General features: G+C 43.5%; 1 protein-coding gene across 1 annotated transcript in view; it reads left to right on the top strand.

The window, feature by feature from the left end:
• Window positions 1-348: 348 nt before the first annotated feature.
• Window positions 349-15799, top strand: part of NWD2 (NACHT and WD repeat domain containing 2) — a 135311-nt gene continuing 119860 nt past the window's right edge. Inside the window, exon 1 of the mRNA XM_034772686.1 lies at window positions 349-532. Within this exon, the coding sequence (XP_034628577.1) occupies window positions 382-532 (151 nt within the window). The 5' untranslated portion in view covers window positions 349-381. The remainder of the gene's footprint in view (window positions 533-15799) is intronic.

Genomic DNA, 15799 nt, shown 5'->3' with positions numbered 1-15799 from the left:
AGGGAGCCGGGAAGAGCTCAGCGCATAAAGTTTGTTTCCACCCGCCACCTGCTTCTGCAGCCCCTCCTGCTGCCTCGGCCGTGGGCTGCCCTCCTGCTTGCACGTTCCCGGGGCCGGGGGAAGCTCAAGCCCAGCTGCCTCTGCCGCCGATGACCTCCCGCTGCCGCCCGGTGCTGCTCTGAGGACACAAGAGGCGGCGGCGGCAGAAGAGGAGCCGGGGAGCCCGTATGGCCGCTTCCAGCGAGCAGGTGGCGAGCGCGGCTGCTCCTGCTGCCACTGCGGGCCGGGGGCTGCTGTGAGCCCGGAGTGGGAGGGGGGACTGCGGCTGCCTCGGAGCTTCTCCTGCGGAGCACTGCGGGGCCGAGCAGGCGGCGGCGGGAGATGTGGCCGGCGGGAGCGGCGGGCCGGCTGCCCTGTCCGCGGGACTCGGCGCTCCGGCGGGCGGCTTTCTCCGGGAACCTCTCGGCTCTGCCGTCTCACCTAGCGCCCAGCGGCAGGAGCGTCCGGATCTTCATCAGCGCCAACCCCGAAGGTAACTCGCCTGCGCGCGTTGGCCCGGGTACCGGCCGCTTTCCACCCCGCGGGGGACCTGGGGTGCCCCTGGCTCTGCAGCCCCGGGGGCTGTCAGGCGCGGCTCCAGCGGTCTCTACCCAGGGCCCCCATGCACCCCGCCTCCCCCCACTGATGCCGGGCATTGCTAGCCTGACCCCTTGGATCACACCTGAGAACAAGCCAGTGGGGCCTTGGCAAGCTCCCAGCTGTTCTGCACGGGGTGGTGTTGGCAGAAGTTGGTACTTGTCTGCCCACATCTGCCCCCCCCCCCGACATGTCTCTGCTTGAGGGGCTTGCCTGGAAAGGGCACCAAAGCGGGCACAGCCAGCCAGCTCCCTGCTGGCAGCAGCAGCTCTTGCTCTTCCTTTCTCTGGGCTGTTCTTGTGATCGCGCCTCCTGGGCAGAGGCACAGCGGGGCGAGCCCTCTCCAGCTGGCCTGCGGCTGTGGGGGAGCAGTGCAGGGGTCCCGCCCAATAAAGAGAGGAGGCGGTTCCGCGGCTGCAGTCGTGTCAGCTACCCGGGGAGCCTCCGGGCACGTGCGGTTCACTCCTGCCCTGGGGGAGCAGGGCTCTTCTCCTGTACTTACTGCTGCAGCCCCTAGTCCTGAGCTGAGCTGCTCAGGGCGCCTTCAGCCCAGTGTCACAGCCATAGTCACGAGTCGCCAGCTTCCTAGCCCTGAGGACGGCTGGCATCGGATGACTCTATTTCTCCCCTCTTCAGACCACTAGCCCGATCAGCTTGCTCTTGGGCGGGGGGGCCTCGGGTCGGCCTCGGGTCTCAGCTTTTTCCCCGTGGTTGTAAAAAAACAAACTGAAAAGGAACAACTCGGGTATCTGGCTCTTGCTCCAGGATCGTGCTGGGATCTGTTATTTTTAAGGGTAAAAGCTGAACAAGAGGCAGCTGCGAGAACTAAATGTCTAAGAGCAGTCTTGCACCTAAGTTGCTGGATCGTGTATTTCACTGCCCTAGGTTACCTGAAGTTTAGCTCCGTTTTTAGGAAACGGGCCATTTCACATAAATATAGGCTGTGATATACTCAAATTTTGCTACAGCCCCTTTCCTGAAGAGTAATACTGTGATTTTAGTTTCTATGTATCACCGGCTATGTATATTTATAATAAGGTGAATCAAATATACCAGGAGTAGGCAGCCTATGGCATGTGTGCCGAAGGTGGCACACGAGCTGATTTTCAGTGGCACTCACACTGCCTGGGTCCTGGCCACCAGTCTGGTGGGCTCTGCATTTTAATTTAATTTTAAATGAAGCTTCTTAAACATTTTAAAAACCTTATTTACTTTACATGCAACAATAGTTTAGTTATATATTATAGACTTTTTGAAAGAGACTTTCTAAAAAAATTAAAATGTATTACTGGCATTCCAAACCTTAAATTAGAGTGAATAAATGAAGACTCGGCACACTGCTTCTGAAAGGTTGCCAACCCCTGAAATATACTATGAGCAAAACACAGTGAAGTGACCACTCAAGGCAACTACAAAAATAGGTAGTCTTCTAATGAAGGTGCAGAAGAAAGTGCATTTTACTTGAGGATACGGTATAGGGGTCTCTTAGTAAGATTGCATGATAAAGGCGGTCTCATGTACAGATTTCACAATATATTGCAATTAAGTGTACCTCATACACAGTGATTAGTCTGAAATAGAATTTAAGGGGAACTTTTTTTCTCTATAGGTATTTCGGAGAGCTGAGGACTAAAGTTAACACAATAATTTGATCTTAATCCTTGTCTATTTAAAGGAAGAATTTCCATTGAAGTCTACAGCCTTGATTTAAAAACACTGCAGCATCAGGCACTTTATTAGAAGTCCTTGAAACAATTAAGCAGCCTATTCTTAGAAATACAAAATATTCTGCCTTTAGAGCTGAAGAATTTAGCATACATTCAGGAGAAGGAGTTATTCCCATTCATAAATTCAGTTAATTTAGAATTTAGAATATTGCTCAAGTCTATTTCTTTACAAAAATCCAAACAGTGAAAGTAAGGAAATCCTAGATTAAGGCAACATTCATACTGCTTACCAAGAAACAGTGCACTAATTTTACCATACTCATTCACATCAACCCCCTAATGTCTTCCCTAATACACTAATTTAATTCAACAATACTGTCACCTTCAATGCACATAACAGAAAGCTGAAAGTCACACTTAAAATGACAAATTAATTTGATTTAAAAAAATGACAAATATCAGAGCATAAATAGACATGTGGCTCTGACTAATAGAGTACAGAAAACAGATTGGCACAGTAGTAACTTTTTCAAAGCTTTTTTGAATGCATGAGTCAATTTTCAACTCCCAAATTTGGGAGATTTTGTTGCTAGAAGGATTTTTAAAGGTAGAGTCAGCAAAATAAAATTCAACTAATGGTCATTAAAAATGTTTATAATTCTTAAACCATTTAAAAGATTAATGTAAATCTACAAGATATTAATTCTGTACAGAAGGAGTAAGTGCTGCAGATTTGGGGAAAATACATAATTGTATTCATGCATAAGTACCAATTTAAACCTTGCTGGAAGCGTAAATGTATTCTTAACTATGGAGTCACTCTGATTGTGATGCCTTCATAATATTTGTCATCAAAGCTGTTTGTCATCACATCCATGTGTCATATTAGCTAGATATTTCTGTTAAAATGCTCAGCAATCAATTAGTTTAAAAAGTTAATATTTAGGCCCATATCTCACAGTTAGCAGGATTGGTTCCTTAAATTGTTACTTTGAGATATCAGTTACTAATCATATTGAGATGAATGGAGCAGTTTTGCCTCTGAGTGATTTCTTTCAGGCTGTTTGCAGACTCAGGAAGACAACATTGCATTGATTTACCTTTGGTTCACATTTCCAAATTTTTCTTCACAACAGTAAGGTATAGATACATTCTATTTTTTAAATGAAAGCCTGAGACAAGGTTTTCCATAGTGACTCATGATTTTGAGTGCCCAACTTGAGATACCTAAAAGGAGTCTGATTTGGAGAAAGGTAAGGCTTGTGGCATAAAAATCCTTTAAAGCTGAGGCACCCAAAATCACTAGTCCCTTTGGAAAATCTTGGCCCTAGAATCTAGAGAATCCTCTTGAGGACAAATATCCATCCATGAAAATATTTTTTTGATCTTTCTTGTGACAGAAATAACTATTACTAACAGTGCGTATAAATAAAAAAAATTATAAACTAGAAAAAGTTCCCTGTGCCTTGGATTTAACTATAATCTAGAAGTTAGTTATTTTCATATCTTAATAAAATCAGGAAATTATTTTCTAAAGAGCTCCCCCCACAGTGAATACAAACATAATTCTGAAAAAGAACCCATTTGAAAATGTTTCAGATTCACTAACAGATTTAGGACCTGATCCTGTGTGTGTTTGTAGGTTCAAAGCCTTACTTGTTAATTCTCACAACATCCATTTGTGAACTCTGGGCTTGATCTTTCTAGTTTCTCAACCAGGAGTGGATTTACCGTGAAACAAACCGTGTGGTGGCATGGGACCCCCAATGACAGGGGGCCCCCCAAAATGCAGCACACATCTCATCTGACAACCTGCCCCCAAGTCCTGGCAGGCAGTGCAGCAGGGCTCAGGCAGGCAGGCTACCTGCGTGCTGTGGCCGGTGGCCCCACGCCACTCCCAGAAGCGGCCAGCTGCTGGTATGTCTCTGCATGCCCCTAGCTCTGCATGCTACCCCCGCCCTGGGCAGCTCACGGAGACCCGCTGCCCCCTGCTCCCCAAGGGGCACGCAGAGACATGCCAGCATCAGGGCTAAGGTGGCTCCCTGCACGCTCTGCCTCCCTCCCTCCACACTGGGCCTCTCCCGGACGTGGCCGGCATGTCCCTGTGGCCCCTGGGGGGGGTGTCTCCACGCGCTGCTCCCGTCCCAAGCGAACTCTGCAGCTCCCATTGACTGGGAACTGTGGCCAATGGGAGCTGCAGGGGTGGCACCAGTGGGCAGGGGCACACGGAGACCCCCTGGCTCCCCTGCCTAGGAGCCGCTGCCAGAGGGGTGTGTGTGCCAGTTGCTTTGGGAGCTGTGCTGCCTGAGGTAAGCGCCAGCCCCTTAACTCTTTCCCACGCCCCAGCCCAGAGCCCCCACCCGAACTTCCTCCCAGACCTTGACCCCTCCCCCCTCCTGCACCCCAACCCCCTGCCCAAGCCCAGAGCCCATCCAAACTCCCTCCCAGAGCCCAACCCCTGCACCCCTTCCTGCACCCCAGCCTGCACCCCAGCCCCCTTCCCCAATCAAGGTTCCAGTCTTTATTTTCATTTACTTCCCAGTACTTATAATAGAGGAGGAGGAAGAAAAAAAGAATGAAAAACTGGTGTGGGGGGGAAGATAAGAGAGAATTTTTTTTTCTTGGCTGGGTCCCCAGGGGGGCCCCCCCTGAAAAATAAGCTGTGCACAGGGCTCCATTAACTGTAAATCTGCCACTGTTCTGAACATTCCTGAAACGTGCTGAGTGGCCTCAACTCCCATTGACTTCAGTAGGAGTTGAAAGTGTACGGCAGTGGTGGGCAACCTGTGGCCCAGGGGCCACACTCGGCCTGTCAGGGTAATCCTCTGGTGGGCTGCGAGACAGTGTTTACATTGACTGGCTGCAGCTCCCAGTAGCCGCAGTTTGCTGTTCCCGGCCAATGAGCATTGCGGGAAGTGGCACGGGCCACAGGGACGTGCTGGCCGCCGCTTCCTGAAGCTCCCATTGGCCGGGAACAGCGAACCACGGCCACTGGGAGTTGCGGGTGGCCGTGCCTGCGAATGGTCAATGTAAACACTGTCTCATGGCCTGTGGGCTGCAGGTTGCCCACCACTGGTGTACAGCATCTCACAGGACCTTGCAGGCCAAGCCGTCAAATAGTAAGTGCTGTGAATTTAGGGACACTGGCCCAGGTCCTCAGAGTTTTGCAGGAATCTAATACCAATTAGACCTTTGAGGACCACTCTTTATTCTGGTCCCAATCCAGCAAAGCCCATAAGCAATATACTTAATTTAAAGCACATAAGTAGTTCCCTTAAATTACCAGTGTCTATTAAAGTTGGACACACACTTAATTACTTTGCTGAATCAGGGGTTTATTCCCTATTTCAGTGCAAATTTCAATATAACCTTAACCCTGGAACTCTTATGGCATCTCCACAATACAGTTAACATAATATGCTGTATGGTTTCTATTTTACAGCTAGAAAAGATGTTACCTTTCAAATTTCTTGAACACTGTTACACTGAATAATTGAACAGTAAACAACAATCACGGGTATGGCTAATTAGAAACAATAATAATCTATAGAAACTTTTTTTTCTAGCTTAGATAAGTGAAAATATTTTTCTCTAGTAGTTGATACTAATAGTGACCCTTGTTTCTGTAGTTGAAAATGATTGGTCTTCTAAAGCAAATTAAAGCTGCTTTATTATTTGAAAAAGAAAGCCTTTTCCTACATCAATCAAGAATTTTAAATAATTTTAAAATGCTGAGTCAAAGAAAATTACATCCCTTCTTATTATCTAATTAGAAATATATTTATATAAAGGGGAAAGTTAGAAAATTGTGTTTTATAGTAACCTCAATTTTATCAAGAATTTTTGGTTGTTTTAAAGTAATAAGGAAGTAAATTCAGTTCTCTTAATATTTGTAATAAATTATTTTACAATTTTATGTAGAAGAAATCTGTACAAAATGACAGCTTTTTTAATATAGAGTCATCTTCTGTAAAGTTTTACTTACATCAACAGTATTAACTCCAGTGTCTCTTCCTTCTGTTAACACACAGCTCACATTAACTATAACAATAGTTAGGTCTGAGCTCTAGGAAGACTATAATTATTGAATGAGAGTAGATGCTGAGATTCAAAAAGTTAAATATTTATAACTGTTAAAACATAAATTGTCAATATCACATGTCAAAATATACAAAGTAATGTCCTTAGATCAAACTCTAATAAGTTCTCAGGCAGTAGTTTGCTTACTTTGTCTATCTGTAAATTTTAATTATTATTGATGGAATATTTTTTCATCAGTTTGTGTGTATATAGTGAAATCAATGTTTACCTACATTTACTGATTAAAAATCTAATCCTTCCAAGCCTTGTTTTATAAATTACAAGGATCATAAAATAGATCAGCTTTAACTCTTTTGAACTCTTAAACTAGGCCTTGATCTAGCAAAGCACGTAAGTCAATGGGGACTTGTTTAAAGTTAAGCACCTGCTTGTGTGCTTTGCTGAAGCAGAGCCCTACTGACCTTAGTTGCTTTCACTAGAAAATGAAATTTGTACTGTACTAAGGAAGTAATTTGTGTTATTTTGTAATGACAAACATTTATTTTCACCTCTTACAAGGATACTGAAATCCCACTTATTTGAAAAAAAATCAGTGTAACCTTAACTATGGAGCCATAATGTATGCATATAAGAATGTTAGGTAAGACATCATTTAATATAAAGATTTCGGAGGCTTTGCTAACATCAAACTAAACACCTAGAACTTTATCAGTCTCTCGCAAGATGACCAAAATGGGATTTCATTACATTGTATCACATTGTTATCTTATTTTTATAATATAATGCTAGAATAATTTTATTTAAAATGTTTTCCATTTACACTGAATATTCCAAAAACATTTGCAACTTTGCTCATGATATTGTAGTATTTATTCAGGTGATTAGTTCCATTGAGTAGACTAGGGATACTCTTGTGATAGAAAGTTGCAGAAATGGGTCTTACCTGCATTACTATGTTTGGACTTCTTTGCCTGCTGTTTTTGAGAAATTTTCTCTCCTGTGTGTGAAAGACAGAGAAAATGAAATGGAATATGCATTTCTGTGGACATGCCATAGAACATATACTGCTACCAATGAGCATAAGGCTGGCAACGCACAACTGATGAAGAATTATGATTGCTCTAATTATGGTGTTCTTGCCATATGTGGGGAAATAAAGATACGATGTTTCCCTTCTGTAGCATATTCCCACTATACTACTTTATTTTTACTTGAAATGTTGATTTCCTTTTGAAAAAAAAACAAACATTAAATCAGTGAATAATCAAACACACAGAAGTCAAGAAAATACTTGTTAAAGCAGTTAGCTCTGGTCCATTATGCTTCTTCCCCAAAATACTGCATGGTCTCATCTTATATGAATTGCATCATAGGAATATCTTATTTATAAATATAATTTTATGTAATCTGGAAGGAATTTATTTCTTGTGTAAAGGAAAACAGATGCTCAAGTGCACGAGATAACAAGGGAGGTGTTGAGATGTGGAGACAACGCCAGACTTTTGTACGTTAAGTGTCAGTTCCTGTTACCTGAAGTTGTATCTGTTACAGTTTTTTGTGGCATTTATTATTGAGGTGCAGGGCCGGTGTAACCACTAGGCGAACTAGGCAGCCGCCTAAGATGTCAAGATTTGGGGGTGCCAAAAAGCGGTGCCCCCCAATTTTTTTTTTACACTATTGCTCCCAGCAGGAGGATGGGCCACTCGCAGTCGCGTTAGCACCTCCCTCTGTGGGCGTCCTCTGTAACCGCGGGCCCCGCCACCTCCCTCCGCCGCGCCCCACATCACTGCATGCCTGTGCCCCCCCGCCAGCCCTGAGCCACCTCCTCCCTGAGCTCTCGGGCTGCCATATCACTCCCTAGCCCACTCCCTCTGGCTCTGGCAGTCCTGGATCCCCTGCCACAGCAGCGGCTGCTGCCCAAGGGCTGCCGGCTGCAGATCAGAGCGGGTAACATCAGCCCGCCTGCAGCTGGCCCTATTGACAGCAATGCAGCAGCGGGAGGGAGGGGCAGGGGTGGGGGAAAGGAAGAGGAGACCGTGGCCACCGGTCCACCTGCGGGTGTGGATCATGGCCCTGCCAGAGGATACAGGGTTAAAAAGCTGCAAAAATGTAACCGTCCTCCGCACATGCCACCTTCCAAGACTTCATCCCCATCCATCCCTGCAGCCCTGTGGAGCATATAAATAGAGCACCATTTTGGGGGAAACTGAGGCAGAGAACAGGGATGTGACTTGCCAAAGGTCACCTGGGAAGTCATTGTTGGAATCCTTCTTTGAACACAGGAGATCGAGGCTCCTAGTTCTGCGCTGGCTCAGACCATTAGACCAGAGGCCTTCAAGCCCTGAGCTCTGCACCTGCCCACACAAGGTATTCATCTGGGATTCAGGGGCAGCACAGTGCAAGTTTTCAATGAAGAAACACGGCTGTCTCGAGCCCTTATGGCTACAAGAAAAATCTTCCAAAGTGACGGGTGTCTAGCCGACACAGTTCTGTCTGCCTGAGTCTGCAGCCAGTGTGGGACAACAGCTCTAGGAAATGCGGCAGTAAGTGTTGAATCTAATTACGACACTGTCAGAGCCAGATTTTCATGTAACATGGGTGACCAGTTGCATGGTGCACAACCACTGCAAGCGTGCGAGCAAATCAGGTTAAGTGCAGCTGAACCCTGGGCAGGCTGCAGCACCCAAGAGATTTTTGTTCTCCCACTGAATGACAGCAGATGCACCAGTAACTTTACTAGGTAGAAGTTTAGTGACCACATTAGGGCCATATCCTCCCCACTCCCAGCATTGAACCAAATGCTCCTCCTCATTCTCCTGATTGCTTGTATTGTTATTGATGGGAGATCTGCTGTGGATTGAGGGATGTATATCGAACTCCCTTTGCAGGCTCAGTCCTGGCCCAGCATGTGAAATAAATTGCCCTGATTTTCAGAAGTACTGAGAACTCTGGAGTTCCCACAGACATTGGGGGTACCGCAGTTGCTCAGCATCTCTGAAAATCAGGCCCAGAGTGACAGTAACGCCTCTGCCCTGGGCCAGAGCTCTCTGAGTAAGGGGCTTCAGCAGTGATTGGCATGGGGCAGAATAAAGCAACCAGGACAGTCATGACAGAGGCTGGAACTCTGTCCTCGCCTCACACCTGTGGGGAAGACAGGCCTTCAGACACCCCCTCCTGCCTGCATTGCACTTTCCAGCCCAGGAGCAAGGAACCATTTCACACCTTAGTGCTGGGGGGAGCGGAAGCCCAGAATGGGGAAGTAACTTGCCTGAAGTCATCCAGTGAGTTGGTGCCAGGGTGGAGAATAGAAGCCAGATCCCGACTCCCAGGTCTGTGCTCTGATCCCCAAAATAGCCCTTTCCAGATCCATGGGCGGGGAGGGGCAGGAGGGACTCTAGCCATGTGCAGGAGACTCAAGGCCATTTATTTTCATTAAATATGTAGACTAAATAATGAAATTAATAAATTTTAAAGCCAAATGTGTATTAATTCTAATGAACAATGCCACATTATGCAGTATTCATTTTTGAAAGTTTATAATAAGCGATGCTCCGGAGGGGGAGGGGGAGCGCAAGGTGGAAGTTTCGCCTAGGGTGCAAAATATCCTTGCACCGGCCCTGTTGAGGTGTCTAATAGCTACAAAACAAACTACATTTGAAGAACAGTTGAGTAGTTTTAAAGTTATGAACTTTTAAAGTTCAGTGACCCAGAGTCTGAGATGGTGGCAAATTTCAAATAATCTTTTTAAAAATAATCTCTAATTTGAAACAAGTGCCCATTTCAGGAGGCTCAGAGGTTGATAAGATCCAGCATTCCTGCCATACAAGGCAGGACTCAGTCTAAAAAAAATGAATGAAAAAGTTTCAGCTTGCTGTTTTTTGTGTCTGTGGGGCCCTCTCCTCTGCGGCTTCAGAACTGATGAGTTTCTGCTGCATCAGTTGGTGACGGGAAGGTTTTGGGTGTGTGTACACCTCCTGCAGAATGCAGAACCTTGCTCTGTGTAAACTGTAAGTTTCCTGAATAGCATGATGGGAAGGACTGTTCCAGAAGTGGCACGAAAGGATCCATGGCAGTGCAGATCCGTTGGTGCTTGTTTCCATTGTGGAAAGTGCTCATTGAGCCATGGAAGAGGGTGCGCTGGACCAAAGTAGTTTCCATAGGGGCAGCTGTGGAGATGCTCTGTTGGGAGAATTGCTCCTCATGACCTACTATGCATCTGCTGAGTGCTCAGGCCACCGAACTTGGTGACTGGGCTAAGGATTTGGGTCTATTTTGAAAAATTTATAAATGGAACAATGAGAAGTTTTTTGTTTGTTTAATTGATGCCAGAAATGGCTGAACAGATTTTGTTAATGTGTTTTAAGTGCAGAAGATGAACTGGAAAAGCAAAAAGGTGTTTTGGGACTTTTATAGAATTGCAAAATATTCAGTTCCTCAGCTTTGTTAATTCTCCTACATCTTTAGGAATGAACAAAATTACCTAAAAACAAGCCATTTCCCTGCTCTGCACAATTCAAAAATAAAAGGAATGTGTTTGAGAAAGTTAAGAAATTTGAAAGTGGGGAGTGGGGGGGACTATCATAGAATCATAGGACTGAAAGGGACCTCGAGAGGTCATCTAGTCCAGTTCCCTGCACTCATGGCAGGAGTATTATCTAGACCATCCCTGAGAGGTTTCTCTAATCTGCTCTTAAAAATCTCCAATGATGGAGATTCCACAACCTCCCTGGGAAATTTATTCCACTGCTTAACTACTCTGACAGGAAGTTTTTCCTAATATCTAACCTAAACCTCCTGTGTTGCAATTTAAGCCTATTGCTTCTTGTCCTATCCTCAGCGGTTAAGAACAGTTTTCTCCTCCTCCCTGTAACTGCCTTTTATGTACCCTCTACCTTGATACAACGTTGTCCTCGGGAGCCAAAAAATCTTACCGTGTTATAGGTAAAACCGGGTTATATTGAACTTGCTTTGATCCACCGGAGTGCACAACCCTGCCCCCCCCCCCCCCCCAGAGCACTGCTTTACCGCATTATATCCGAATTCATGTTATGTCGGGTGGCATTATATCGAGGTAGAGGTGTACTTGAAAACTGTTATCATGTCTCCTCTCCATCTTCTCTTTTCCAGACAAAACAAACCCAATTTTTTTTCACTCTTCCCTCATAGGTCACGTTTTCTAGACCTTTAATCATTTTTGTTGCTCTTCTCTGGACTTTCTCCAGTTTGTTCACATCTTTCCTGAAATGTGATGCCCGGAACTGGACCCAGTACTCCAGTTGAGGCCTAATCAGCGCAGAGTAGAGCAGATAATTACTTCTCGTGTCTTGCTTACAACAGTTCTGCTAATACATCCCAGAATGAAGTTTGCTTTTTTTGCAACAGTGTTACACTGCTGACTCATATTTAGCTTGTGGACCACTATGACCCCGAGATTCCTTTCTGCAATATCCCTTCCGAGGCAGTCATTTCCCATTTTATATGTGTGCAACTGATTGTTCCTTCCTAAGTGGAGTACTTGGCATTTGTCCTTATTGAATTTCATCCTATTTACTTCAGACCATTTCTCCAGTTTGTCCAGATCATTTTGAATTATAATTCCATCCTCCAAAGAACTTGCAACCCCTCCCAGCTTGGTATCATCTGAAAACTTTATACGTGTTCTCTCTATACCATTATCTAAATCATTGATGACGATATTGAACAGAACTGGACCCAGAACTGATCCCTGGGGGACCCCACTCGTTATGCCCTTCCAGCATGACTGTGAACCATTGATGATTAGTCTTTGGGAACAGTTTTCCAACCAGTTATACACCCACATTACTGTAGCTCCATCTAGGTTATGTTTCCCTAGTTGGTTTATGAGAAAGTCATGTGAGACAGTATCAAAAGCTTTACTCAAGTCAAGATACACACACAGCTACCACTTTCCCCCTATCCACAAGGCTTATTACCCTGTCAAAGAAAGCTATCGGGTTGGTTTGATATGATTTGTTCTTGACAAATCAATGCTGACTGTTACTTATCACCTTATTATCTTCTAGATGTTTGCAAATTGATTGCTTAATTATTTGCTCCATTATCTTTCCGGGTACAGAAGTGAAGCTGACAGGTCTGTAATTCCCCAGGTTGTCCTTATTTCCCTTTTTATAGATTGGCAAAATATTTGCCCTTTTCCAGTCTTCTGGAATCTCTCCCGTCTTCCGTGACCTTTCAAAGATAATCGCTAATGGCTCAGATATCTCCTCAGTCAGCTCCTTGAGTATTCTAGGATGCATTTCATCAGGCTAGACTTGACTTGAAGACATCTAACTTGTCTAAGTAATTTTTAACATGATCTTTCCCTATTTTAGTCTCTGATTCTACCTTATTTTCACTGGCATTCACTATGTTAGATGTCCAATCACCACCAACCTTCGTGGTGAAAACCAAAACAAAGAAGTTATTAAGCAGCTCTGCCATTTCCACATTTTCTGTTATTGTTTCCCCTCTCCCCTTGAGTAAAGGGCCTACCCTGTCTTTAGTCTTCCTCTTACTTCTAATGTATTTGTAGAATGTTTTCTTGTTATCCTGTATGTCTCCAGCTAGTCTGATCTCATTTTGTGCCTTGAAATCTAATTGTGTCCCTACATACTTGTGTTGTTTGTTCTCCCCAAACACCTTCCCCTCAAAATATCAATCAAGCAAACCAACTACAAAACACCAAACAAAAAAACCAAGCAGAGATTTTACTCTGAAGACAGAGAGCCAGAGACTGCATGAAGTCCACTAGGACTGCACTATTGCTATTGATTATGGAAGATGTTCAGAGGCTGAGTGATGAGCAGCATTATAAAACTCTAGATACTTAGATAATTTTGACAGCCTTCTCATTTGAGAGAAGGGAAATCTATTTCTAAGACTTTAAATAGTTAATAATGTTGTTATCCAGGTCACAAAATTGTGCTTGAAAAATTTAAGGTTTCCAGATTCACAGCAGTCTATTAGCACCCTATAGACAACATTGTACAAGGCAGCTTTCAAAACTAACATTACTTCTTGTGCAAACTGGATATTTATGTTCAAAGAATATTAGAGTTGCACATCCAAACACCGTTATAACTGGAGATGGGCCTGAGCCACCAAGCGGGGACCCAGACACAGACTTCTGCAAAATTCAAGGATATATAGAGTCTGGGTTTTGTTTCAGCCTAGTCAGGGTTCCTGCAGAGGAGTTTGCTTTGTATCCAGAAGTACACATTACCCAAAGTTCAGATTGTTTGGATCTTCAGTTTTGGTGCAGGTCCATCTTGTTACCGTCAAAGAGGGAAAAAAATCACAACATGGCAGAGTGCATCATTTTCTTTCTTACCACAATAACTGTTTAAATGTTGCTTTATATCTTCACAAGTATTCACATACCAATCTTGGCTCCTGATAGTCTGGTCTTTATACATATGAGCATATCTCTCATTGTTTGTTTTAGAAGTTCAATGCCACTGAGAGTCTGTCCTTTTCTTCTTCCACTTCTCGGTTTGTAGGAAGGGATTTGAGCTCCATACATTTGATTATAGTTTCCAAGTATGGTTAGGGAAGATGGAATTTCCAAGTGCAGATTCTACATTATATTAAACTATGGACTGAAAGATGCACAGTTACAGTATTGATTCCAATCCCTATTATCTCACTTTCTGTTTCAAAGTAAACAACAACAAAGTCTTTGCTCTCCAGCTAGATGGGTGACTAGCACTACAACACATTTAGCAATCAAGAACAGAAACATCACCACTCTGCATCGATCTGAGCTGGGAGAACTCATACCCCCCAAGTTTGTTTTACATAAGAAGATGAAATGGTGGCCCGAAAGTCAGTCCGCTGTGGCTCCTGCACCCCAATAATTCCTCCAGCCTCAGCATGGTGTGAGGACCTAGCTTGTGATGGGAAGATGTAATGCACAGGGAGATAGAGCTGCTCAGGGAGGAGAGTTTAACAGCTATGGAGTTGCTTCTTTCTCCCTCTGGTCTAGTGTAATGGGTTGACCTTTCTGTTTAACGATTGTCCCACTGTGAAGCCAACTAATTAGGGCTTGAGGCTTCTTATCTGGCAGGGCTTCAGTCTTTAAACACTGAAACAGTCTCAGTCCCATGTAACAACAGTAAAAGAGGGATTAAATAAACCATGTGTACTGCTTGTGAGACTTTTACCGTGCCATGGTGCTCACCTCATCTTTTATTTATTGTAATGGAGAATTCACACCCTTTTGTGCAGTTACTGCAGCAAAGCAGCCTTAGTAATATATATAAAAGTAGTAAAGGTTGCTACAAATAGCATCCTATATTTAATTCTAGCCCAGGATCAACATGGAATATTTGTAGCACCTGTAAGTTTAGTTTAGTCTAGTTGTTTTGTAGTTTCATCTGAGATGGAAAAAATATTCTAACTTAGACTACGTTTGTGGTCTTATTGTAGATATCAGCACGGATAAATATGTTGCAGATAATGAGGAAATAATTTTAAAATTAAATATGAAAATTTTCATTGTATTTCTGTGGCATGAGTCAGTTCTGCACACAAATTTCATTGTACTTAATTATACATATTGTTTCCTGTAAGATTCTTTCCTCCTGTTCCTCTACATTACCATTGTCAGGATCCAGTTCAGTCCCAAAAAGCACCCGGTTTCCATATCTCATAAATTCTTGGAAAACTGATTTTTGACATTTGTGCAGTGTCAGAATAGGATGGTGTTTTGCTAAACTGGAATTACCAAGAAGCTTGTTCATTCTATGCCACTTTGAGATACTTGCATTACTGTACTTGTTTAAGCAACAATGCAAACCTGTAATTGGCTTCATGACAAACTGTACAAATTCACACAAAAAGCAAGCCTGGTAAGAAGTCTGGTAGTCAGTTTCTTTTTTTTAACTACTCCATCTCACACGACTGATTTTTAAGAACTCTCATGGACTTCGGTAAGAGTTCTACTTCATAACTGATAGCATGCCATGAGCCTTGACAATTAATTATACCTCATGCATGAGAAATATTGGCATGTAGAAAAGATACCCTGAAGGTAGCAATTCATATCTAAGTATTGCATGGGGAATTTTTAAAATCTTTGACATTGAAAGAAATCTTCAGAACAAGAGATGGCTATACTATAATTATATACTGCACTACATATATATATGAGGACATTACTTGAATGACTAGTTTCAAGTTAAGAAATGTATCAGATTTCCTTGATTTTTCTTATGCTGAAAAATATACAATAATAACTCTTGAGACATGGCATGTGTTCAGGTATAACAAAAGCATTTACAATATATAAGTCCCAATAAGATTTAAATAGTCTGAAGGTGGTAGAAATAATTACATTTGTTGCTGTTATATTAGTTGATTCCAAATAGTCATATGCAGGGAGTATAGCGAGGTCTGACAATTTTTCCTTAATATAGGCACTGTTGTTCAAGACA

The sequence above is a fragment of the Trachemys scripta genome, chromosome 5, assembly GCF_013100865.1.
Source record: "Trachemys scripta elegans isolate TJP31775 chromosome 5, CAS_Tse_1.0, whole genome shotgun sequence".
Taxonomy (NCBI): domain Eukaryota; kingdom Metazoa; phylum Chordata; order Testudines; family Emydidae; genus Trachemys; species Trachemys scripta.
Note: the sequence above shows the minus strand (reverse complement) of the source record. Positions and strands in the feature narration are given on the sequence as shown.